This window comes from Columba livia, chromosome 14 (genome assembly GCF_036013475.1).
Source record: "Columba livia isolate bColLiv1 breed racing homer chromosome 14, bColLiv1.pat.W.v2, whole genome shotgun sequence".
In the NCBI taxonomy this organism is placed as follows: domain Eukaryota; kingdom Metazoa; phylum Chordata; class Aves; order Columbiformes; family Columbidae; genus Columba; species Columba livia.
The window spans coordinates 2777338-2804307 of NC_088615.1; the positions used below are offsets into that span (position 1 = coordinate 2777338).

The 26970-nt window shown below is 45.2% G+C and overlaps 1 protein-coding gene across 5 annotated transcripts; it reads left to right on the forward strand.

Moving 5' to 3' along the window:
* Positions 1–592: 592 nt before the first annotated feature.
* Positions 593–26762, forward strand: CREBRF (CREB3 regulatory factor). 5 transcript variants are annotated; one of them, XM_065029526.1, is made up of 10 exons: positions 593–752; positions 9206–9383; positions 10311–10436; positions 11278–12361; positions 12852–12953; positions 17443–17637; positions 19463–19652; positions 20086–20159; positions 20562–20684; positions 20919–26762. In XM_065029526.1, exons 2-10 carry the CDS (start codon positions 9375–9377, stop codon positions 21032–21034), a joined length of 2019 nt encoding a protein of 672 aa, XP_064885598.1. In that variant the 5' UTR covers positions 593–752; positions 9206–9374; the 3' UTR covers positions 21035–26762. The 5 variants fall into 5 exon arrangements, with proteins under 5 accessions (XP_064885598.1, XP_064885602.1, XP_064885601.1 ...); XM_065029527.1 differs by lacking the exon at positions 593–752 and adding an exon at positions 2743–2823; XM_065029528.1 differs by lacking the exon at positions 593–752 and adding an exon at positions 4961–4984.
* The last annotated feature ends 208 nt before the right edge of the window (positions 26763–26970 follow it).

Sequence of the window (26970 nt, forward strand, 5' to 3'; positions counted from 1 at the left end):
AAATTGTTTGGAGGTGTTTATGGAAGCCAGCTTTTCCTTTGGGAAATCGCGGGGTGTTTTACTCCCGTAAGGGGCTTTCAGGTGCCAGAGGTGGGTTTGTCCTGTTTCCAGAACGACACATTAAAAAGTCTCAGAGACAAAATAATGTTTCCTCTTTGAATTGTCAAGCTTGACGTGTTTTAAGTACAATGGAAAGAAATGGTGTTCCTACAGAGAGGTGAAATGCAAAAAAGTTGTCTAAACAATAGGAAAAAATACTGTTTGCAGATAGTAAAAGAAGAAGGGCTGGGTTTCGGGTTAGGTTGCTTTTGCTACTGATTTCTCCAGTTGTGTCTTACATCCAGCTGTCACTGCAGGGGGCTGCGTGTGCGGTTTGTAGGCAGCAGCAGGAGCACGGGGCGGCATTGGGAGGAGCAGGGAGGACACCGCCCGGACCTCCGCACCAACCGCACAGCCGCCGCCCGCCCTCTGCGCCGCCTTAAATACCCCCCGCGCGCCTCTCCGCCGTCACGTGACGGGGGAGGCCCCCGCCGGGGCGGCGCCCCATTGGCCGACGGGACGCTGGCTGGCGATTGGCTGGCGCAGGTTCCCCCCCTCCCTTCCCGCCCGCCCTTCCCACGTGAGGGGGGCGAGTCACGCGATTTCCGGGAACCCGTCAGGAAGGGACATAAACAAAACAAACCCCGAAGCCGCATGGAGGGTCCGGGCCGGACCGCGCGGGGCGGCGCCCCCTGCTGAGCCCCCGGCTCCCGGTGAGTGCGGCCCGCGGGGGCGGCGGCGGCACCGCGGGGCGGCGGCCCCGGCCGGTGGCTGTCCCCTCGGGGAGGCGGGCGGGCAGCGCGGGGGGCCGCGGGGCCGCTCTTTGGAGGGGGAACGGCAGGCGTCCCGGCGGGGAGGAGGCGGTGTTAGCGTGCGCAGCGGGCAGGGGGCTGCGGGGAGGGGTGTGTCTGCCCGGCTCCCGAGGAGCAGGGCGCGGGGATGGTGCCAGCGGACAGGAGGGCTCCCGCCACGCCGCTCCCCTCGCTCGGCTCGGGGGTGTGGCTGCCGGTGCTGCGAGGGAGAGCCGCTGTGCGCGGGGGGCGTCCGGCGCCCGGGGCAGCGGGGTCGGGCCCGATGGCTGGGGGCGCAGCAGCGATGTGGCTGGGGGGCGCGGTGAGAGGGGCTGCGCGGGTGCCCGAGCGCGGGCTCGGCAGCGAGTTGTCAGCGTCCCTTCCAGCCTCCACCCGGCGGGAGCGGCCCGGGCTTTTACAGGGAGAGTGAGTCTCGCAGCGAGCGCTGGGGAAACGAAAGTGCCGTCCTGCCGGGGAAACCCGGTCGTGCTGGTTGTTCGGGTGGAGGGGCTGCCCGGGTCCGCGGTGCGCTCGGGTGCAGAAGGGCTCGGCAGTTCTGCCGTCTGTTGCTTTTTAGGCTCGTAGTCGCCTCCTCCGCCTTCGACCTGTTGGAACGCTCGGGACGGTCGGGGGTGCCTCTTGGGGTGTGGGATTTCTCTGCCTGGGGCGTGCCGGTGTCCGGCCGGGCGGCTCCGGTCCGTAGGGAAGGCTGCGGGGCCAGGGGAGGCGGGGAGGGGTCCCGGGCCGGCGGGCAGTCTGTGTGGCGGGGCAGGGCGGCGGGAGGGACGTTTTATGTAACTGAGGCGGGGGGATGTGGGCTTCACCGGTGAACAGCGAGAGGCGGCCCCGGCTGCTTGGGAACGGGCTTGTCCCGGGCAGTGGGGGGTGTGCGCTCCGGGGAGGCCGCGCCGGCCGCCCCCAGCCCTCGCGGGGGCCGCAGGGCGGGGGCTGCCTCCCGGGGGGCACGGGAGCCCTCCGCGCCCTTTCGGCCGCACCGGGGTCTAGGGGGGGGCTCCCGGTGTCCCCCGGGTGGGCGGACACGGCTCGAGTCCGGTCGGGGGGCCCCGGGGATGCGGCCGGTCCCCTCCGGAGCGGCGGAAGGGGGTTTGTTTACATGTCGCCTCACCCTAGCTGAAAGGGCCGCTGGGCGGGTGAGCGGCGTGGGCGTCGGCCAATGGCAGCGTGCGTGGCTGAGGAGCGAGCCAGTGAGCGGGCGGGGAGGGCGGGGCGGAGCGGTGGCGGCCGGGCTAGGCTGCGCTCCGCGCTGGCTGGCGGGGCGGCCATGTTGGCTGGGAGGTGTGTTAGTGGGTCAGGGGCGGGGGCGCGGTGCGGGCCGGGGCTGCCCCGCCGGGAGGGCCGGGGGCTGGAGCAGCGCCGCTGGCTGCGGGGGCGCCCGCGGCCCCGGCCCTCCGCAGCGCTTTGCCTCGGGGCGTCTCTCGCTACCCGCCCGTCAGCCCGGGCACGGCCGGGGGGAAGGCGCTGCCCGCACACAGGTGTTCCCGCTCCGAGGGGGGGACGGGCCGCGTTCCCGCTTCTCCCCGTGAGCCAGTTCCCACAGACTTCTCTCATAAAACTCCCCCGGGCCGCCTCAGGAGCTGCCCCGGGCGCGTCTCTGGCGTTCGGCGGCTCCTCCCCGGGTGTGGGGTGGCAGCGCTGGCACGGCGGCGGTTGGCCCCTCATGTCACTAGGGACCGAAGCCCGAACTTTAATTCCGCTCCGTCCCGGGGGCTTGGGCGCTCCGTTCTGTACCCCGCGGTGATCCCGGGGTTCGGCCGGGGTTTATCTGAACCCCACAGCCCGGCCAGGCCAGGGCTGCTCAGGGCATCGCCTCACGCAGCTGCTCGGATACCAGAGATAATCTAATGAGCAGAATTCACTGTGTCACGCTCCGGTATAAAACACACGCTCTTTTTTTCAGGTTTCTCTAAGCAACAGGCTCAACAGTTTTCAATCACTCAGCTGTGCCGGCTGAAATGTTAACTTCTCATTTAAAGTAAGCGTTATATATATGTCGTTGCCACTTGAGGGTAGCTTGTTGAAATAATGCAATATATAACCTGCAGAACGGAATCAGATTCTGATATTGTCTTTCAAACACTTTAAAATGTTTTAAAGATGTTGGTAAAAAGGCTGGTTACCCCTTGGCTTAAGGTTGCTTAACCAAGTGCTTCTAAGCATCCTTGTGGGGAGGGGTTATTATTATTATCATTATCATTATTATTATTATTATTACACACATGTTTTCATAAGAATTATAGAGGGACTGAAACAGGTGTTTTAGAAACTTGATTGATTTTTCATGTTGGCAACTTTAATGCGAAGTCAGAATTTCTGTAGCAAATATTTTGAGTGAATGTTTTATCAGGAAAGGTTTCTTGTAGAAGTATCAATGCTCAGTGATGTTACTTCTTAGAGGTGAGATATTATATCTGAGACACCTTTGCAGCCGGTAGTTTACCTGAGCAAAGGAAGAACTATTCTGTGTTTGATGCGAGTGTTAACTGAGAAATCTGCAGCAGAGGCATCAAACCATTGCCCATCCTTGCCATAGTTTGTTTCACTATTTAATGAGAGAGGCAAAAGAACTGTTTGAAGTCCCTTAAGTGTTAGCAGGAATTAATTTGGATTAAGTAGAAGTTTTTGTCTGACTAATAGACTGGTCGTGGGGTATAAACAAGGGAACACGATAGTTTAGATTTCCGTGGCTTGCGTGTCCGTGCTCTGTGGTTCGTGGAGCTTAATTAAATGATGTTTTAAAATAGAAGTTTGATAAGGATATTTGGCACTTCATAAGTGCCTGAAAGATGGCATTGGATTGAAAGTCAAGCCAAAAGTTGTCTGGAAATCGTAGATTTTAAGGTTTAGACGTTGCTATAATAATCTCCCTGATTATCGTATTATATGTTTTTAAAATTCATTTTGGTTTTGTTTGCGCGTTTTGTTATTTTTTGGACTATTTTGACTAATGCGTCTTTCTGATTTGTTGTTGGATTTGGAGTGTGCTACACCGATAACCCATTTGTAACCAAAGTCTAACAAAACATAATTGTTCAGTATGAAGAGCAGACTAGATGGTACCAGAAGAGCTTTTTTCAGGGAACTATACAGTTAACTTTTTTTCTTGTCCTGGAAGATTTTGCACTGTCAGAAAAAAGGAATCTACAGAACGAGCTGTCATGTAGGGATGTAGAATGTTGCTGGAGATTGTGAGCGAAATTGGTGTCTAGTTTTGCTTTTGTTTCGTGTCTTTGCTTTGGCCACGCTTGGCTCCGGGGGAAATCTCTGGCTGAAAAAGAGATGAGTCTTAGTGCTGAGTCTCTTGTGTAAACAACTCTCCTGGCTCCGCAGTGGTATTTTAATAAAGGTTTATGCAATTCATATTTTAGCTATAAAAACTTTTTTAAATGAATCAAAGTGTGTTAATACAGTTCTAATAAGTTTAACACGCTGCACGTCCCGCTCTTCGCGCTAAAATAGTAACAATATCTAAGTCTTTGTTCCAAAATGTACAGAAAAGCTAGTGCGTCTCGTATGAATATATTATTCTGGTCATAGCTGCTGTATAATACATAGGTGCAATACGCTGTTAGTTAAACCACCTATTTTCTGCCTCTTGCGCTACGGTCAGTTACTGGCATCTCTGTATTTGCTCCCGCGGTTGTGCTGAAGTGAAATTCCGCTCCGAAGTTGGGTGTCTGGCGTTAACATGGGGGGTATTCACTCAAAGAACGTGGCGCCGTGTTCTTTTTGGTGGTTCACCAGCTCTTTCACCTGGGCTGCTGCGTGTGTGACCGGAGCTGCTGTTCAGTGCTGCTGCTTCCAGAACGTGAGGTCAGGTCTGTCCGCTGTGGGCACGCGGCGTTAGGAAAACAATATTGGGAAGGGAAGGTCAGCAGGGGAAAAGGAACCAAGACGGCGAAACGACAGCTCTCGTCTACTGATGGGAAGAGGCTTAAAAGAAGTGGGAACAGTCTGCGTCTTTAGTTCTTTAAAATGGCAAAGCTCCATCTAACGGAGGATCTGGGTTTCTTAGGAGCTGCTCTTTGCTTTCCAGGATAAAGTGAAGGGCGTCGTGTCTTAGATGCTTGTGCTGGCATTTGAATACAAATACATCGCAGAGACAGCGGAGGGACTTGGCTGCTTGGGATGAGCAGGTGAATGAGGCTGCGGTGGGAGAGCACTGAGACCTTTTACAGGGTGTCTTTGCTCACCCGCTACGGAAAAAAACACAAAACCAGAAGAGAAAACGTGTCTTTGTGTTGATGGAGGAAAGTAAAATAATTATTTCAAATCTGGCTAGTAGGTGAAGAATCACATAGGAAGTAAACCAAACCAAAACAACAACAAACCCCCACTACATTCAGAAACAAACCAGAAAAGTATGTTCTGCTCTTGAAGATCACAGTGAGCAGAGTAAGTTCTGGTATGGGAAGCAAATTGGCACAAACTGTGGAAGGAAAGAAGTTGTAAGAGAAGCGCGGAAGAACTTCTTGCATCTCTAACAGTCGTACTTCATAAAATGTCCAGATACAGCAAACACTGCTCAGCACATAATGGTTCTTTTAAAATACGTGGCATCGGTTTTGTGCTTTCTCTGAAATTCAGAGCTCGGCATTTTGCATGTTTTAGCCTGAGTTTGTAAGTTTAGTATTCGCAGGCTCTTGTGACGTGCTATTTTTTTATCTGCATCAAAGCTAACGTTGACAAACCGCCCTATGATGCAGTCAGCAGCGTGAGAAGTGTAATTGTTCGTGTAATGTGTTTCTACCAGGCGTTCGGCTGCTGTGCTAATAAGCACCGTACGATCAGCACCGCGGTGTAGCGACTCTGCCTGCTTTTCAAATGGTACAAAACACACATCTGAACCAAGACAGAAATAGCAGCTTTAGCTAGAGCTGCAGTGCCAGTGATTCACCCAGGTGCCTGAGGAAGACTTGCGGACCTTTCAAGCTGAAGCTGGCGGTTCAGGTTTATTTTGTTACGAGGGCTCCTTTGGAGGTAATATGTTGTTGCAGAAGGGTGTTTGACTGCTTCGGGGATGTGGCAGGTGCCTGGTAACTGCCAAATATCTCACTGGTGCTACATGTTTCGAGTTTAGGTTCTGCCGGCTGCCGGTTTCAAAGTGCTGCTGCATCAGTAATGTCGTGGAATAAGTGTCGTGGAATAAGCCTGCTGTGAGATTGATTGAAGTTCAGTTGTCCTGGCTGTCGTGGGACCACTATTGATCTATTATAAATGTGCATTTTCAAGAAGTACATATAAATGCAGAGGATTTTTATTAGGGTCTGACATTAATGAATTATTAACTCTACAAAACAGGTTTTGGTTACTTATTGATGACGGCTGGGGAATTTAACCTGTATACATACGCACGCCTCCATCAATACCCCAATTTCTTAAATGTTAGATGAACACAAAAGTTCCTGAGGTGTCTTTCCATTCCTCCTGCCCAGAGGAACGAGCGAACCTTCTCCCGGGAGCGCTGATGCGACTCGAGAATCTGCAGACAGGGAACCAGCTCAGGGACCAGCTCCTTAATCACCTTAATCTGCTTTAACCGCGGGCTGTGCCAAAAGGAGCGGTGGTGTCACCCTGCCCGGGGCCGCGGGCTCTGGATTCCGCCTGCGCTCGAGCTGCTCTGGAGCAAACGCGGGATTTCCGCTCTGTGTCTCTGCGGTTGGGAAGGGCTGATGTTAAGGCATTAATGAAAATTGTCCTGAAGTGGAAATTCCTGCTGTATTTATCTTTTGGTAGTTCTTACACTGCTGCAATTGCGCTCTGCCACAGATCTCAAATCTGTGTTCTTTATAGATAACAACTGGACTGTTCTATTCCAACGCAGTCTTGGGCTCAAAGTGCCGATAACAATCAATTCTGCACAAATGGGACTTCAGCTGTGGTCTATTGAGATACTTTGATTTACAATGGTTGCAGATTTTATATCTCTGCTTCCAGATGTGTTGCTGAATTCTCCTATACATCTTAATGGAATAGTTCGTGAAAGGTATTGATAATTTGGTGTCAACACCAGGAGTCTGTTAATGAAGATCTTGATTCTGGGAAATTCCGAAAGCTGTTGGGAGCATGCAGCTCCCTCAGACAGCTTGAATAGATCCTAATGGGATTCAAATCACATTTAAATCTTAATATTATAAAACGTCAAGAGTGAAATATAAAGAGAATTACAGGAACAATCAGATTAGCTGATATACTGCCGTGACTTGGGACGACAGACACTGTCGTTCTTAAATGGTGCTGTAAGTTTATAGCTTAAAGATCGCTCTGGTCTTTGAGATAGTGAAAGTATTTTGAACATTTAATGGCTGTTTTGAGGATTTGTAAATGATCCAAAAGCTCCTGACCCTTGGAAGCATCAGTTGTTACTGAAATCAGGGTCAGCACAGATGGAGTTTCACCTTTTCCCTTTCTAGTTGAGCATGAAACATGGTGGAATGGCTCGACATACGTGTTCTAACAAAAACATAACACAGAATACCCGGTCAATAAGCAGTAAACGTGAATATCTCCTTCCTCTCGCCCTGATATCATGCAGAGGCCCGATGCTGACGGTCTCCCCGTGAACACAGCTGGTGTTCTGATGCTGCCATCAAGGTATTAATCTAACGCTCTGTTAAAAAAGGCACCAGGCTCTGCCACTCTGTATGGAAAGAACGTCAGGTACTACTCAGGTGTAGGCTGGTGTTAGAGGCGATAGCGTTCTCATGAAAACATCCTTTATTTCTGTTAAAGAACAGGCCCTTTCTCCTCATCTATTGGGCCAGGTTGAAAAGTGAATTCTTCGTTTGTGCCATGGGCAGGGCGGCCCGTGTGGCTGTGAGACGCAAACTGAACATCGCTTAGAGATGAGTGCAAAGAGTTCCCTGGAAGCTGTAGGGCAGGAAGGAAATTCTCCAGAAGGAACCATGTGGTGTTGGCCCCAGGAGGCACCGCTCACCTTGGCAGGGAGAGGTTTTTACTGAGAACTTGCAGCGTTGTTGTTCTTTCTGTTCTGGCCAGTATTTGAAAGGCAATATGTTTTGATAACTAAAGACTCTTTTTTGGCATAGTGGCTGTTTTTTGCCAGAGTGTGGTAGTTTGTATGCTGAGTACAACAGAATAACTGGGCCAGTGTCTGAAAGTAGCAATAATGGCAGGACTGCTGTCCCGTGCTGGAGGAGAACACTTCACTTCGCTTCTCCATTTGTTGTTCAACACAAGAGAATAAACATAGAGCAGATTGCACCAAAGTCTGACTTAGCAATGCTTGAGTGAAGAGCTCTGCTCAAAGAAACAAATGCATTTTAACTTGGGGTTTTATTAATATGCTTCTCTCATGCTGCTGCTTTGTTAAAGCCACTTTTTATTTAAGGGCAGGGATCTTGTAGACAAGCAAGACCGTAGGAAAGCAGCATCCTTGAACACCATGGGGTTACATCAGATACTAAGGCTTGATACCGTGGGTGATATTTTTATTCTTGTTTTTGATAGAACATTTTTCTTTTTTAATTCCTGTTACTTATTTTATGAATCTTCTATCATACTTCTAGTTAGATGTAGTTAACAGTGTTTGTGCTGAGGTGCTTTTCCACAGTTCAGTTTTCCTTCCATTGTTAAAAACGCAGGATTAAGCGGGATATGAGGCTCGGAACAGTCTTTAGGTACGCGTATGAAATAGCAGTGGGTCTATAGAAACTACTAAACTGGTAAAATTGCTAGTAGTTCTTAATTGCTCCATGTTCCTTACTTGCAATTAATAGAGAGAATATTCGATCAGGCAACCCTGAGTTTGGCCCAGTTTTTAAGGAGTTCTGGTGGGGAAGGCTGAGCCCGTGTGCGGTGATCCCACTGCCGCTAGATGCTGCTATGTGAGTGATGGATATGATCTGATCTGTAGCTGGATGGATTAAACTCTTAAGAAAAGGAGGAGATACCGCTGAATCTGCACCGCTGCCTGTTCCAAAAGGAGTATTTTGAGACATTTGCATGAGACATTTTTAGAATTTATTGGCTGTGTTTTATTAGTCATAAAGACTGTTTCTCTCTTGTGTACCCGGCAGTATGCTGGTAATTATTTCCAATTAGGCCGGCTTTTCATACGTCTGTAGAGCTCATGGTCTTGGTAGTGAGGAATAAAGGCAGCAAAATGTAGCTCAGCTGGAGAGGTTTTTACAGGAACTCTGTTCTGTAGCATCTGTGGCTTTTCATCTGACGAAAGACGGCAGAGGAAGAAAATTACTGTACATTCCAGCATGAGGAATAATCATTTCTCAGGGGAAATTTTTGCCTTTGCTTCTCTTTGGCTGTTTTTTAAGCGCTACCTTTCTGATGAAGGATGACTTACCTCCTTGGGGGTTTGCTGTGTTTATTCTACACAGAAGTCTACGAACAGAAGAGCAGCAGCAGGGTGAACTGAAGCTGTCCTAAGGAACAATTTAATTGCATGGATTGTGTAAACTCACTGAGACTGAAGTAAAGCTGGAAAGGAATCTACAAGTGAATAAAAAAAGAAGTTTGGAATTGGATTTGGGTAATCTGGGCTTGGAAATGCCTCAGGTAAGCCTTTCATTTGCTTCTGTGAATAATTTTGTTTCCTTATTTTTAAAAAAAAAGGAAGTTTAAGAGCAAATTTGATTAGCATCAGCAGGAAGAATGTAGCAAAGATGAAGTGATGTGTATTTTTAGGGCCCCAGCCGTGTCTGCGGTGGAAGCTGTGCTGCTGCTCTTGGTACTGGATTTGTTCACACAGCAGAGTTGCGGAGGGTGGGTACTGGAGAACAGCCTTTTATTACTGCAGTGATTCACACAGCACAGTGTTTCTCCCTTCCCAGCCCTCGGGGCAAGTGTGTCCAGAAGAGAAATAGAGCTCTGGAAGGAAATGTAGCAGAAAGCCGTGCTGCCCGTTCCCTGCACGCCCAGTCGTCCTGCATCATGGTTTTTTGCAAAGTTTCCTTTCATTCCCAAGGGATGTGACACTTTTGAGTTAGTGGTAACAAATTTTGGTCTTGTTAAAATCTCAGGTGGAAGTTTTATGAGTTCTAATGGTTCTAAAGGCAGTCAGAGCTGCTTTAGTACAAGCAGTTTGTGTCAGGGTGAAGGCCCTGCCAGCATGTGGTGCCTGTTGATACTGATCTTGCCAGTGCTCCCTCTCCTCTTGTACAAATGCTGACATATCCCTAAACTTGGCAAACACGTGAGAATTTCAAACCAACAAAAAAGAACAAATGAGCAATGCTCTTGCAGCTATATGATGAATACAAATGTGTCCTTTGGTTAAGGACCTGCATGTTGTTAGCTGCTCTTACAGCATTCTCTCGCTTGGAGAAATGACACGCTTACCTATGTAGGTAAAAACCTTCCGAAGACATGTATAGCACATACTCAGAGGCTTGGATGAAATGGCAATAGTCTTTATGTTTTGTTGAAGAAAATTGTGCGTCTTTTTATTGCATGCTTCAAATGTGAGTATCAATTTTGTTGCAGCCCAGTGTGAGTGGAATGGACCCTCCTTTCGGGGATGCCTTTCGGAGCCACGTGTTTGCCGAGCAGACTCTGATGAGCACGGATCTCTTGGCAAGCAGTTCGGATCCAGACTTCATGTATGAACTGGTAGGTCATCCTTCTGTGTGTGTGTGTGCAGAGCTTCAGGAGTTCAAGAAAGCTAGAAGATTATTCATTACTACCCATGGAGGAAGAACATGACATTCAACATGAATGTTCTTATGTCATTCAGCGCTCATGCTTGTCCAGCAAACATGATGCTCCCTCAATAGATGCTCGTTAAAGCTGGCGTTCAGGAGAGGCTTGATATCAAATAGAGCTGTGTTGACGTTACATAGTGGTGCTTGAGACTCCTCCTCACAATGTTTTCTGCAAGAGCAGCTTTACGCTGCTTCACCCAAGCTGTGAATGCAGGGGAAGCAAAACAAAAGTTGACTCATGAGCTACTAATACAAGTGTTCTTTTTTTGTTTGTTTGTTTTTTCCCCTGTATCAAAAAGAAAAGTAGCTCATAGTTGTTAATTGATTGTGTTAAAATGAGGTATTCCAGGGACTGGTAAGCTTGAGGATGTTCTGTTAAGCACACGGCAGAGATTGACCTAGCTTCACAGAGACTGGAACAGCTTGCCAGGGGTGTCTTTCATATTTTGGTGTTGGTACTAGTGTTGGTACTAGTCTAGTTCCTGGTGACCAGGTGAATTTGCAATAGGAGAAAAAGAATCCAGCAGCATTTGACTTGTATCTTTAGCAGAAGGATCTGCGGGTAGAGCACAGAAGCTGGACTTCAGTCTGACCCTCAAAAGATGCTTTAGTCAGAAGTTGAGGTATCTCTCTATGTTACGACTTCACTGGAATTAATCTGGCTGTACTAGATTAAGTAGAAGACAGAGATGATTGATAGCTTTTTTTTTTTTTTGGTATTAACTTTTAACTTGTCTTCTCATGCACAGGACAGAGAAATGGACTATCAGCAAAGCTCCAGAGACAACTTACTTTCAATGGAGGACTGCAAAGATCTTGAGAACTTAGAGTCTTTTACGGACATCCTGGACAAAGAAGCTGCGCTCACCTCCAAGTGGGAGCAGTGGGACACCTACTGTGAAGACTTAACTAAGTACACTAAACTAACCAGCTGTGACATCTGGGGAACAAAAGAGGTGGATTATCTGGGCCTCGATGACTTTTCAAGCCCATACCAAGACGAAGAGGTTATAAGCAAAACACCAACACTGGCTCAGCTTAACAGTGAGGATTCCCAGCCTGTTTCTGATTCACTCTATTACCCTGATTTGCTCTTCAGTGTAAAACAAAACCCTTTAAATTCTTTGTTACCTGGCAAAAAAATCGCAAGCAGAGCAGCAGCCCCGGTCTGTTCCTCCAAGAACGTTCAGGCGGAGGCGCCTTTGTCGGACTATGTGCAGAAGGCGAGCAGACTCGCAGCTCAGCCTGCTTCCAGTACACAGATCGTGGTGAAGACCAACGTGTACAATAACGAAAAGGTGAACATTCATGTTGAATGTAAAGACTACGTTAAAAAGGCGAAAGTAAAGATCAATCCTTTACCGCAGAGCAGACCGGTGCTGAGCCAGACGCACGCTGATGCAGCAAAGGAAAACACCTGTTATTGTGGCGCGGTAGCAAAGAGGCAAGAAAGAAAAGGAATGGAGTCCCCGCACAGTCACAGTACAACTCCTGCTCTGCCTTTTAAAGAGACTCAGGAGCTGCTCCTCAGTCCGCCCCAGGAAGCCCCCGCGCTTGTGGTGGGCGAGAGCAGCCTGTCTGCCAGCACCTCCGCGTCAGATTCTTCCCAGAAGAAAGAAGAGCACAACTATTCTCTCTTTGTAACAGACAGTGTGGCTGAACAGTCAGCCAAAGGAGACCCGGAGGAAGATGAGGATGAGGAGGACGACATTGAAGACGAGGACCACGATGAAGGGTTCGGCAGCGAGCACGAGCTGTCTGAAAACGACGATGAGGAAGAAGATTATGAGGATGATAAAGATGACGACATCAGCGATACGTTCTCAGAACCAGGTACCAGCAGCGTAGGGGTTTGTTAACTTGGAGTTTAACAGATTTGTCCACCAAGCGGGGAAGAATGCTTTGAATGCTTTATGGTTCATAATGACAACACCGATCTTAAATGATGAACTTTCATCCCAGATTCTTTTAAGTGCTTTGCAAAATGTATTTAAGGAAAACTATGCAAGGTCTCTTGCTCCATTCCGAGAAAAGCTACGTAAACAGTGATCATGCAAGAAAAATAATAATAGAGAATACAGGAAACCAAGCTGGTAGCCTAAGGTCGTAGAGCGACTGCCTGCAATTGTTGCCTTCTTTTTTTGTAGCTTGATGATAGGATGTGCAGAGCTTTCTAGTGCTTGCATAGGTTGCTGCTTTGAATTTATGCAGAGTTGTGTCTCTCGATAGCTGCTATGGAATCGTAGCCTGAGTGAAATAAGTCCTGCTGTAGGTACAGAACCTACCATTGAAACTAATAGAACCATTTCTTGGTGGTTTTCAGCAGTAACACTTAGTGGGTCTTCAAAGGATACTGAATTCTTCTCTTCTGCATGTAGAAATGGAGCCTTAACAACAGAAATAAGAACTAACCTTCGCCTGGAAGGTAACAAAGTGGTAACATTGTGTAAAAATAACATCTGAAGGGAAAGGCACAGTACTGTAACCATATATTAGTTTCATTGTAGAAAGTGTTCTAATATTCACATTTCATAAATGCTTTGTGTAGAGTATAAGAATTAAGCTATTCAGATATTTGCAATATGGAGCTTCAGGGGAGAAAGCAGCTGAAATTTTGCCTTTTTAGAAACAGCAGCTTCCCTGAAGCTTGTCAGTGTTTGTCATAATGAACTCCCTGATTTAATTATGGATTTCCTGAGTTGGCATTGAACTTGTCCAACGTTGTGCCCTTTATGTTACTTTTGCGTGTACGCAACACGTTTCCATTAGCATTTTAAAGCCTCTTCCTCCTCCTGAATGGAGCTCCCTCTGTTTTCTGGGGCTCTGAGCAGCAACGGCAGCTCTGACGATTGCCGCAGTGCACGGCCCGCGGAGACCTGCACAGGAAGCCTGGGAACCTTGGAAAAGAGATGGCGTGTTAAGATGCTGAGGCTTCGGGGGGTGAAATTACATTAACTCTTTGCTGTTAGTTCCAGTTTTACTGCCAGGCAATCGCTCTCACCTTCTAAATGCAGCTGCACTGTGCAGTAGCTGGGGAACCTGGCTCATGCGCTTGCTGGAACTTAAAGCGAGTGAAGCCATTCACCTCGAGTACGGTGATATTAAAAGTTTCACCACATGTTTTGATTATTTTAGAGGGTAGTGTCTCCAGGTATTTTAATTATGTCACTCGTGTGCTTTGTGTTGGTTTTTTGCCTTTAGAGTGAAGGTAAATACTGTGGATAAAGACTCTAAGAACAGGCACGGTGCAGGAGGATGTAACATCCCATGGGACTGAAACCCAGATCAGTTGATAAATCGAGAGTGAAGACGTAACTTGATGAAAGGACAAAAAATTGTTAGTTATTGCTGACCCATTCATGTATTTTAAACACAATTTGCTTTTGTTTGCTGCTCTTGATGTCTGGTGTTGGAATGTGTGAAATGCTTCCCTAAAGCATTAGTGTTGTCTGAGGAAATGCTTGTGAACTTCAGGAGCGTGAAGAAGTAACAATGTAATTGTTAGCACCGCGATACGGATTTAGCAATTTCGGTCCCCTGCAAAGGTAACTTATCATGGGAATTATCAACCCAAGCTTTTTCTAGCACTTAAACCTTTTTTGCCTATTACTGGTGTATTTTTACATATCTCATTTGATAGAAATAGTTGTAACCAATCGCCTCTCCTAGCAAGTAGTCAAGAAGTTCCAGAAACAGGAGATGCAACAACTGGTTCAGTTTGCAGTAGCACTGGGGAAGAAATAGCTGAAAGGGGAAAGTGCTTGTAGAGACATGGAGATGGGTTGAAGAAGCTGCATTTTATCTCTTCTGTGCACCTGGACCATGAGTTGGGGGAAAAGCCTTTGACACAGTCTCCCACAGCATCCTCACAACTAAGTTGAGGAGGTGCGGTCTAGACAATAGAGTAGTGAGGTGGGTTGCAAACTGGCTTAAGGAGAGAAGCCAGAGAGTGGTAGTCAATGGTGCGGAGTCTAGTTGGAGGCCAGTATCTAGTGCAGTGCCTCAGGGGGCAGTGCTGGGGCCAATATTATTCAATATATTCATTAACGATTTAGACGAGGGAATAGAGTGTACTATCAGCAAGTTTGCTGGTGGACAACAGGATGGCCATGAGCCAGCACTGTGCCCTTGTGGCCAGGAAGGCCAATGGCATCCTGGGGTGTATTAGAAGGGGGGTGGTTGGTAGATGGAGAGAGGTTCTCCTTCCCCTCTGCTCCGCCCTGGTGAGACCACATCTGGAATATTGTGTCCAGTTCTGGGCCCCTCAGTTCCAGCAGGACAGGGAACTGCTGGAGAGGGTCCAGCGTAGGGCAACCAAGATGATTAAGGGAGTGGAGCACCTCCCTTATGAAGAAAGGCTGAGGGAGCTGGGGCTCTTTAGTTTGGAGAAGAGGAGACTAAGGGGGGACCTTATTAATGTTTATAAATATACAAAGGGTGAGTGCCATGAGGATGGAGCCAGGCTCTTCTCGGTGGCAAACAATGATAGGACAAGGGGTAATGGGATCAAGCTGGAACACAAGAGGTTCTGCTTAAATTTGAGAAAAAACTTCTTCTCAGTGAGGGTGACAGACACTGGAACAGGCTGCCCAGGGAGGTTGTGGAGTCTCCTTCTCTGCAGACATTCAAACCCACCTGGACATGTTCCTGTGCGACCTCACCTGGGCGTTCCTGCTCCAGCAGGGGGATTGCACTGGACGATCTTCTGAGGTCCCTTCCAATCCCAAACATACTGTGATACTGTGAAAAAGACCCAGGAGGAGTTTGACAGAAGTCACTGTCATTAAATGGTGAAGAGAAGGGTTTCTCTGATTCTGTTTTGCTGGGGCTGTTGTTGTTTCTAATGTGCTACGGTGCCCAAGTCATGTCCATCCTCTTCCCTGTTCTACATCATTTAACCCTGGCAAATTTAGACCTAAAACTGTAGTAAGGAATGTGCACTAAGATTGTTGGCAGGGACTTGTGAAGGGCTTGAAAGGCAAATGCAAGAACCCTGTCTGATTTCTGGGGGGCCTAAAGAAAGTGAGACCGCTGGGTGGTATTTGCTGAGAGGAGAATTGAAGGCAGATGAATCCAGTGCAGAAAAGCTGAACCGATTTGTCGCGCTCCTGTGTGTTACAGACCAGGTTAGAACGTTGTGCGCTGGATTATTCTGTGTAACTCTAAAGCGATAGCGGCTCAGGGGTAGAGTCGCAAGGCAGGATGCACTAAATCAACATAATTTAAGTTGCTAACTCAATTACAGTTTAAATAAGCAAACAGGAAGTCTTGATTTTAACCTTGTTTTACCTCTGTCCACATCAGCTCTTACAGAGATTTGTTTTGGTCGGCTGGCTTCAGTCTGTGTTAGCATGAAGTTGGTCTAAATTTATACGTATCTATATAATGAGTTGCGTAGTTTGACGTGTTGTTTTCAAGTGGAAAGTAAGTGGGGTTTTTAAGAATATTTTGATACTTCTGTCAAACAACATTTGGGTAAAATGGAAGTAAGGTTAAAAATATTTATGGTAATTGAAACAATATTTAATGTAAATTGTCATAATAATTTTGGCTATACAAGAAAAAATACTTGATTAAGCCTGTTTCATTGTTTGATTTAGCTTTTAAATACTGTCTTTTTAATAAACTAGATAATCAAAGTAAATGAGTTGACTAAATGATTAGAAGCAGAATGTTAGAACTGGTTTCATCCCCTGTGCACCTGACTTTGTTCGTGCTTTGGGTTCTGAGCTGAGAGTCAGACGAAAGCAACAAGGTTTGTTTTAATTCTCTCAACTGTGTTTTCAAGTGCAAACAGACAAACTGAATGGCTCTTCTAAAAATAAGAAAGTGTTCTTTGTGCTACTGTTAAAAGACGAAGCAGAGCTCAAGCATATGGGGTCAGGGCCTGTTAAGCTTATAGTCCCTTCAGTGTTTGGCTTTTCTTTGCGCTTCATTAGTGTACGTGATGTTTTGAAATGCGTTATTTTTTTAAGTAAATGTAAGTTAGGATATAGAATTTTAGTACTAAAGGCAGTGCAGTGGTTTGGGTTTTTTAACCTTTGTATAGGTTGTCTTTGTTTTCTAAAGCCTGTATAGGATTTCAAAACCTGTGGTTTGTATTTACATAATTATGGCATGAATATTTCTGCAATGTGGATAGTGGCATTACAGTTTCCATGCACTTCGCAAACAGTTCATCACAGAGTGCACCATAACATACCTCTAAAATATCGTGTAGCTTTCCTGGAGATGGTTCCTCTTCATCCCACTGGAGAGGTGAGGAGGAGACGGAACAGCTCGTGCCCAGGTCCTTTGTGTTTAGATGGTCTTTTCTTATGGACTTCAGGTCATTGTCCTGATAACAGAGCCCCCTTCCTTCAGTTTAACGGACACAGGTGGTTTGGTTTATTTCCCAAGGGTATTCAGACTTAAGGAAGAGCAGGAGTTGGACTCGGCGATCCTAGTTGGGTCCCTTCCAAATAGCCTATGATTGAATAATTTTGCTTGTGCTGATACGTCTTTATTATCTGCTTCTCTTTCCGTGCTTTTTGATTAGAGATGAACTAAAATGTGGGAGTGAGTTAGGATGCTGTTCCCACAAAGGATGGAAGAACACGCTCCCCCTGCTGTCTGCTCTGCAGTGGTGGGATGGGGGGAGACGAGCAAGGAGGTTTAAGGGGTCAGGGAATATAAAGGGGCTTTCAATGCATAAATAATTTGTCTCTTTGCAACTAATGAAGCACCTTCACTGCTCAGTGTCTGTCCCTGGATTTGACGCAAGTACGCAGTAGTGGTTGAAAGCCAGTTCTGTTAGATAATGTAACACAGGCCTTGTCTGGAGTTTCGCTCTTAACTTGAACACTCAGTCCACCATTAAAGGGCTAGAAATGGTTTTGCCAATATTATATAAACAATGCAATGCATCCTTTTAGGGTATGAAAACGATTCCGTGGAGGATTTGAAAGAAATGACCGCGATATCCTCTCGGAAAAGAGGCAAGCGAAGATACTTCTGGGAGTACAGCGAGCAGCTGACGCCGTCGCAACAGGAAAGGATGCTGAGGCCGTCCGAGTGGAGTCGAGACACGTTACCAAGTAACATGTATCAGAAGAACGGTCTCCATCACGGTAAGAACAGACTCCTAGTCACAAGTGAATGTCTGTCTTTCTTTCTGACACCTTCAGCAGCCAAACTCCCGTACGTGCAAGTGCTGAGAAGTTGTGTTTTGGCCATGAAAACAAATTACTAAAACACTGGGAGTCTGTTGCTCGGTTAGCAGAGTTCTGCACAGTGACCACTGCATGGTTTCTGCCAGAGGAAGGTGGATGAATTGAGAATTTTAGGTTCCAAGGGCTTTCAGTGGAAACCCCAAGAGCTTGAAATTTTCTGGGTGTGATACCGTGACCATAAGGGATGGTCGCCTGTCTGATATTTGCTCCGCAGAGCTGTTGGTTCAGTCCCACGGTAGGAGTAAGCTGAGATGCCAAGGTCCGGGTAACCGCAGCACAAACTCAAGGACAAGCAATAAGGCCTAACTGTCTCTTTGTTTTTCCCGCTTACATGAATGCAGCACAGTGAAGCATTTATTTCTCTGTAAATAAACTACTTATTTCTAAATACCCTCTCAGAAACTTAGACCAATTGGTCTAAACCGTGGTTTTGGTGGGCAGTTTGCTGTGCCACACACATGACTAACATCACCCAGAACAAACCGCTCTTAAAAGCAAAGTTTGTATTATCACAGGACCGCTTTGGTAGACTGATCCATTTGGGTTTGGCTTTGAAGGAGAAAACGAAACAATCTTCCCTGCTTATAACGTTAATGTTCCCTTACAGTTGAAAATTACGGTCTTTAACACGGCAGTTCACCTTCTGTTAAACCAGAATATTTTGTTGTTACTTGTGCTTTTAATCAGGGAAGAAAACTTCCTTTTCTTTTGAAATCTCCTTAGTTTTGATGTGCTTATTTATCTTGTAGTGAGATAGCAGTACCTAGAATCCCTATCGCTGCTCCTTCTTACGAAGGCTTGTATCTATACTTGTTGTTAAACAACAAATAACCAAACGTGCCTGGAGGACTCAGTCCCACCAGACACCTGGAGGAGCAAGTGACCTCTAAGTCAGGTGCGTACACAAGGGATTTCTGGGATCAAACGCTGCAGAACGTCCCGAAGCTATAGATTTTATGATTTTCATGTACATACACATACCGAGGTCGTCTCCTACGGCAGGTAAATCATGCCAAGTGATCAGCTCTCTATTAAATATTTCTAGAGCGGGTTTTGTTAGCTTTATTAACATTTTCATGCAAGTGTCTGTAATAACCAGAGTTTTTAATAGAAATCTGGAAAAAGATACGTAGCAGTGGCAGAGGATCTTAAGGAATAAAGGTTTTGTCTTGAATGTGTGTATTTCCTCAGGAAAATGAGGCCTCAAATAGCTTGAAATACATAGCAAAGAAGTCAGCCAGCCTTTATGTGGATCATTTAAGCTCAGTATCACTGAAGATCATTTAATACCAGGACTCGACGCTCGGTAATACACAATTTTAGCAATAAAATAATTAAGAATTTAATCAACTCGAGCGTGCAGGAGGATATATTGGCTGAACGTATGGGTTGGCAAGCTGCAGTTGGGGCAAAAGCACAGGGTTTGAACTTGTGACATACGTTTGTCAGCACCGTTGTGTGTGTACTGTCTGTTGCACCCAGTAGCCCGGCCAGCAGCATTTGCTCTTATCTGATCTGGATATAATATGAATTGTCCAAAGCAGTTTGTCTGGAAATGTTCTTTCTATTGTGAAAGGCCGTAGGGATCACATGATTCCAGTCCATTCTCTTGTAACGAACAAAGGAACTTAAACTGCACCCAAAAAATACGTATTTAAGAATGGGTTTGGCAGGTTTGTGCATGTATTGTGTAACTTCCCAATTTTTTACATATTTAAACCAGGAAAATACGCAGCCAAGAAATCGCGGAGGACTGATGTAGAAGACCTGACCCCCAACCCCAGAAAGCTTCTACAGATCGGTAACGAACTGAGGAAGCTGAATAAGGTGATCAGTGACCTCACGCCAGTCAGTGAACTGCCCTTAACTGCCAGACCCAGGTCAAGAAAAGAAAAGAACAAGTTGGCTTCCAGGTACGTGTGAGGTAACGCCACATGGGTGAGGAAATTTGGATTACAATTAAGACATAACTCATTGTTGCCTTGAGAGATCCTGCTTCTTCGCGGGCGGTTCTTGCAACAGGCCAATTAGCAGTTTATCAAAAAGCAGGACAGCTGGCTCTTTGGAGGGGTAGTCGGCCTGTTCCCCAGATAACAATGTATTTCCACTGGAAACCCTTAGTTGCAGGGCAAATGATTGAGACAGTGACCAAGCCCACAAGTGTGACATGTAAGCAGAGGTAGGTAGCAGGGTGCTGTCGGTGAGGGCGAGCGAGCAGACCGGTGATTTTGTACGTCACAGCTCTGGGAGTGTCAGCTGATAAGTTCGTGTGGCAAACAGACAGATGCTCTTAGTATTCTGGAATTTTTTATTAGTGTTCTAATTCTTCCCCTCTTCTTACTATAGGGCTTGTAGACTAAAAAAGAAAGCCCAGTATGAAGCCAATAAAGTAAAACTCTGGGGTCTCAACACGGAATATGGTAAATACAACTCTTCACGTCTTAATTTTCCTTTTGTTCAGACAAGTCTGTGTGTTGCACCATCATGTAACCTGGGTCACACCTGGCAGTTCATAGAGATAACAGCGTTGGTACAAACCCAACAGTTTTGTTGGTCCAAAACCAGTCCGCTCCGTAAAGTGTGTGTAAATTGGGTTACCCGCAGTGTTGAGCTATTTTACAGATGTAAATTACATACATGTATGCGTGTGATGTAAATCTTTTTGAAAATATGTTTACAGATGTAAACTATTACATCTTAATTTTACAGTGAGTGTGATGTGACACGTTTGACACTCACAGATAACTGTGTGCGCAACTGTGGATCTCTCTTGCTCCAGGGACATTGTGCTGTAAATCTAATCCAGCTCTTTTTCTTTGCAGATAATTTACTCTTTGTCATCAACTCCATTAAACAAGAAATAGTTAACCGGGTGCAGGTACCTAAAGATGATAGAGGAGGCAACATGGAGCAAAAGTTAAACGTACTTATTAAAGACACTCTGGGTAAGCAGTAATCTCAATGTATTTGCATGTCTGTGGAGAGACACGTAATCTATGATACCTTAGATTGCAAAGAATTTCTGGAATAGAGAAATGGAAGAAACGCTTCGTGATTTCGGTTCTTTGTGCCTTTTGGCTGGTTACTAACCAGTGTTCGTTTGCTCTGAACGGCTCATAGGAACATCCAACCCCCTGCGATGAATAGTAACTTCCAGCACGTTTTCTTACCGTTCTTAGGGCCACCTGTAGCTGGACAGACGTCAGAGTTTGTGAATCAAGTTCTAGAGAAGACCGCAGAGGGAGACCCCACCGGCGGCCTCGTGGGGCTGCGAGTCCCCGCCGCCAAAGTCTAAGCCGCGACTCCAGCTCTTCTCGTCGCTCCGATTCTACCTGTGTTGTCAAGTACTTCATTGTAAATTGCATTCTGGTCTGCATGTCAGTTTAGCATTATGGAAACACAACTAGGTTCCATTGCTTTTCAATAATAACGTAGTAAAACAAAACAAAGCATGATGATCTAAAATGCTTACTAGCATTTTTCGGAGCATAAAGCAGGTAGTTTCAAAGCTGCTTTAAGTTAAATGCAGAGATGAGGATTCTTTGTGAAATTAATGTAGGACCAGAATATATCACTTTTGGTTTAGAAGTAAAACCACATTTCTGCTAGTGAAACATTTTAGCATATGCCAGACATTGCGAGAGGTTTATGCTCCAGGTAAAATAAGAGGAAGCATTTTTTTTTGTAAAGCTGTCAATTTAGGGAGTTTTTTGTTCTTTTTTTGTTTTATATATATATAAATATATATATATATATAAATAATTGGATTTCTTCTGTTCCTAAAAACCAGTCATCTTTCTTTGCAACCGTTAACTTGTACATAGCACACGTGGCACTAGAGCTAGTGTGCCATAGAAGACTTTAATTTTTCTGAGCTTAATATAGTATTTAAATGTCTGTGCAAGCAAGAGAAAAAAACAAGTCTATTCTTTGTGCCTTGTATTTTGGGGGAGAGCTATCAGTGCAAGCTGGTAACGTTTGTATGAAGAAAACCCTGAGGGGAAAAAACAAGATGTATAGACGGTAAGATTATAGGTTTTAATGTATTTGTTCCAGCTCTTAAAACTTTTGAATGTATATAGGAATATGTTGAAAATGTAGATATATGCCACAGAGTCTATGTATTGTATAAAAGATGGCTCTAGAAAACTCAATTTCGGTACTTTGGCCGGAAGAAAACAAATACTTGCACATTAATGCGATTGTTTATTTTTGTACCAAAGACAAATGCAACTGATATGGCGAACTGCCAGTCTAAGTAAAGTTTTGCACAGCTTATATGATACTGTACTGAATGTAAAAACAAATGAAAAAACAAGAAAAAAAACCTAAAGGTCAGGGTTAGGGATCTTACTGAACTGTGAATCTTTTTGTTTGGGTCCAATTATCTACAGAAGGAGCATTCACACCTAACGATATTGTTTTGCTGTTCTCGTAGTTCGCTTCCATGGTAGATAAGTTGGTGGCCGTCTCGGCGTCTCTGAATCTTTTTTCTCTGCACTTACTGTAGGAGATTTTAATATATTTGGATTTTAGTAAGCTATTGGTAAAATAGTTTTCAACTTTGAGAATTTAAAAAGAAGCGGATATTTAGCTCGTTGTAGTATACTTCCACCAAACAACCAAAATAAAGTTATTTTTATTGTAATGTGTATATATGTAAAGAGAAAAAAGAGCTACAAATATCTAATTCCTTAGTTGCCACTTTTCCAGTCGATGTATTATTATGCATGTGATGTTTCCGAGGATCAGCACAGGCTTCAAACGAAACAACAAAAAAAATTTATAGACTTTTCTATTTTTGTACAGGTATTTGGAAACTAGCTTCTTCAGACTTATACGTGACTTATTCTTGCTAATCCAGTAGTTTCTATGATTGAGGAATATTAACACACAGTTCTTATTTGCTCTTCTGCTAATAAGAGTTGGCTTTGTAGTCAGCGTAACCTACAGATGAAAAGCTTTAGCCTTTGATGAGAAAGTCCTTTATCTCAAGGCAAGATCATTCTCTGGTTTCATGGACCCCCCGTTTTCCTCCCTGTTCTTTCTCTCCCTATTTAAAGATGACAAAACACTGTTTACTGAAAATAGAAATACCAAATATTTTCAAATGTAGCTGCTGAGAAACAAATGCAAAAGTCCATGAAGGCTTTTCTCCCCGCTCCCTTTGGGGAAATCTCTCCATTTCTAGTTTGTCTGAGTTCGTTTGTACTGTGATTCCTTTTTGTTTATAAGTAGCTTATTTTTATATCCACGCCTGTACTAGGAATAAAGTCGGTGAGAGCGGGGGTGTCCCTGCCGCCCACGGGGTGCACAGCTCACCCGGATTTTGGAAGACGCAAAGGGGAGGAGGAGGAGGCCCAAATACCACTACTGAGCTGAGCAGAAAGCGTTGCCTCCAGGAGACTGAACAAATACCCAGGGCAATTCAGGCGAAACTTCGCAAATCCACTTAAGACTTGCAAAAATCTGAGTGGCATGTGGGTGTTTTGTTCCAGGTGGTGTGGTTAGGGTGAGGTGAGAGTTTGCTGCTTTCCGCGCTGGCGCAGATGTGTTCCTGCTGGAATTACTGACCGTGCCGCAGTTGTACGGGAGGTGCGTCTGGCCCGTAAGACCCCGACAGAGAATGTCTCTTGTGCTGCGGAGCCCGTGTCTGTACCCAGATTTCAATGCTCGTCGTTCCTTTCCGATGTCAAGACGCTGCTCAGGTCCGAGAGGTCCTTCCGCTGGATCCGGGGCAGCGTTTCCTAAACGTTAAGAGAGCAGTTTCGCAATCAGGTAGAGACCTTTGTGACAAATGAAACTGACAAGGTATTAAAAATGCCCCTTTTTTACTGCTCAGAAGTGCTGGGCAAATGTAACTTTATAGCTCTTTATTTTTGTCTGAAAACCAGAATATGATTTTGGTCTAGCATTTCAAAGTAGCCTTTGACTCTCTAGTGAATTCCGTACCCTTGCATTTCAGTGTTTTCTATGTATTAAGTTAAAGCTTTTAAATAGTTGAGCTTTTTAATGTTGACACTTTATTTTGTACCTATTTATATGTATGTATATCTTAGAAAAGCACTTTGTTTAAAAAGAAAAGAAAAAAAACAACTGCGTTTTATATGATTCCTGCCACTTGCTGCTAACTCTGGGCTGGTCAGAATGCTGCAGCGATACTTGAGATAAATAAAACCTGGCAGTAAAATGTAGAGTAAAGATAAGACCTTTTGCTGGTTTAACTTTATCATAAAGGTGACATAGGCAAGCTGTGCAGCTTTACATTTTAACCAGGGGACTCTGTGGCATTTAAACCGTCTAGAAATGGTTGTACTTTAATGCCAGTAACAATCTGCTTCCTCTAGTGTCATTAAAATATATACATTTAGTGTATACTTATCACAAACAAAAATCTTATAAGGATATAAAACCAACAAATGTACGTGTTCTGTTTCTTGGCATTTGTGGCATGCGTTTTTGGAGGATCTTTAGAGAAGAGCATTTTCTAAAGATTTTCAGTGTTCATACATGGTATGTGGATCTTACTGAAGTCCTGGATTTTTTGTTTGGTTGGTTTTGAGTGTAGGCATTGTGAATATTCACTTTTAATCCTATATCCAAAAGCAATTCTACATGGTTTTGATTTAATCCAAACGCAAGCTCTTCCTTTTTCTGATACACTGGATTCTCCGGGGTTTGTTCCACATTAAACTCGTGCTGTCGTACCTGCTCTTGTCGAGATCTCGTCAGTCTGACCGTAGGTGCCACCTTGGAATCGATGGGCTGCTCGTTCTCCTGTACCATGTATGATTCTCGTCCTCTCCTCCTTCCCTCATGACAGATGATGATGATGATGATGTGGCTTTATATTGTGCCTTACTTGTACATCTAGAACTCAATGTTTCTCGTTCCCTCTGCGCTCTTCAAACCCGACCCCCCTGAAATGGAATCGGAGCTGATAAAAGCATCCTGAAGGAAGTTCTGGATAGGTCTGATTTCAGTTTCTCTCAATAGTCCTTTTGTATTTATACGGAAGACCAGTTTTTGAATGGCCTTGCAAAATGCGGGGGTGCTCGTGAAGGGTGTTTTTTAGCCCTCGACCCCTTTTGCTAACGCTTCCTTTTATGGTTTATTGAACACATTTACTGATACTTGGTGAGTACTTTTGTTTTGGATGAGACTTACTCCTAAAGCTGCGTTTATGTGTGGATAGGCTGGATTTTCTTACTACACCAGTTGAAATCATTGTGATTTGATGAAGTTGCGTTGCTGTAAAGCTGATGTGAGAGTCGGGCTCAGCTGTGGTCAGTTCTAATGCTTTGTAGACAGACTTCTTTCCATACTAAGAGGGCCAGGAAGAAGTTGGGGTTTTGTTAAACCAGCCAACCCCTAAAATGGATGAAGGGTCTTTTAACCAACCCAAGAGCAACCAAGCACTTCCGAAATACAGTGCTGCCAGTTTTATTTTTTAAAAGAAGATCCCTCCCCCAATATTCATCTGATATTTGCCTTCATTAATAGAGCAGTTTGTTGTTCACAAAATACAAAGACTGGATGTGCTTTTCCATAAATCATTTAAACAAAGCTATTTTTTTAAAGCTCCGAAAGGCTTCTTCAGGAGAATTTCAGAGGGTTGTATACAAGTTGCCTTCAGCAGAAATAGCAAATGCGATTCTGTTCCTCAAACGTGCTTGCGAGTCTTCCTGAAATTCTGTGGAGGCAGAACCCGATTATGTACCGTGAATGTCAGGATCTGTGTTTGGCCTTGCGACCTGGATTTCAAGCGTACACCTAATCATGGGTTTATTTTCTCTCTGAGTCGGAGGCTTCAGTTGGAATCATCTGGTCGAGTGTGCTGCTGGGTGTGCTCTTGGCTCCTCCAGTCTCTTTACCCAGGGATCGTGTGAAGTACATTTCAAACAGTTACAGCTGCCGTGGCCGATTCTTCTTGTAACTGTATTAAGGGCATTAGTCTGTTGAGAAAACACCACTCTTGAGTATCTCCCAATACCAATTGGGATTCTTAAATGTCATTAACGAAAAATGGCACTTCTAGGTTATATACTCTTTGCAGCATACAAAAACCTCTCTATCTTGCTACAGTTTCCATTTCACAATATGCCATGTTTTTCCCCTCAATGCTTCTAGCATGACAAGATGTGTGTGCACTGAATTATCATCCTCAGCCTCTTAGACACTCATGAACTTCCACAAGAGCAAATAATGACTATGCATTTATTGTCTTTCTAATGAGCTGTGGAGCTAAAAGCAGAGCCAGAGCTATTTTAAGCCACGCTTTTTCCCCACCCCCCCCATTTAAAAATTAAAAACTCCAGATTTTTTAGATGACATCAGTGTTGAGAGTGTTTCTTAAGAATATTTTGTAGTCGTGCATCTCTTAAGTCAAATTTGGGTGAGAACTGGCTAAGGAAAACTTCTGGCTCAGATTTGGTAGTGTCAAAAGCACACTCCACCCTGTCAATATCTTCTGATTGAGAAACGGATCTAGTAGTTGCACTTAATTTTATTAATCTTTCTTATGGATATTCTTACATTCTGATTTGGATCATCTCCCAGAATATTATGTGAAATCCAACTGAATGCTCGGTACTTGTGGTTGAGTGAACTCTTAAGGCTGACGGCACATGCGGGTGTAGGTGGTGGAGAACGTGTTTTCAAAAGGCATTTTAAACCAAACATGGCATCGCGTGCTGCCCGCGCTCGGGGTCACCATCGTAATGCTGTCCTGGATACTCTGTAATCAACTTCCAACTGGAGCTCAGAAAAACTCACTGAAAGTCTCGTCTCTGTTAGAAAATGTACCTTGTTACAAGCATGATGTGTTAAGAGTTGCGATGTTTAATGTTGGTTAATAGTTGTGCAGTTTTTATTTTTTTCAAAAAGAGGCACAATTAAACTATTGACTTTGTTTACTCTGTCACCCTTGATCTCTAGCACTTCTGTCCAGATACAAATTCATCAATGTATGCAACATCCTTTGTAATTTAAAATAAAAATTGTGGAGGAAATACCGTCTCTAATCCTTGTATGTGTGGAGTGATGGAGAACGGCGAGTGTTCCCTGCAAGTAAATGCCCTCGATCTCCTGGTATCGCTGGCAAGCGGCCTCTGGAAGGGCTCAGAGGTCGCTGAGGGGAGAACTTGCTCCCAGTTTGCATGGAGAACCTGGGCTGTGACCCACCAGGTGCTTCGCCTTTGTGCGGTGGCCATGGAAATGGGCTCCAGCACC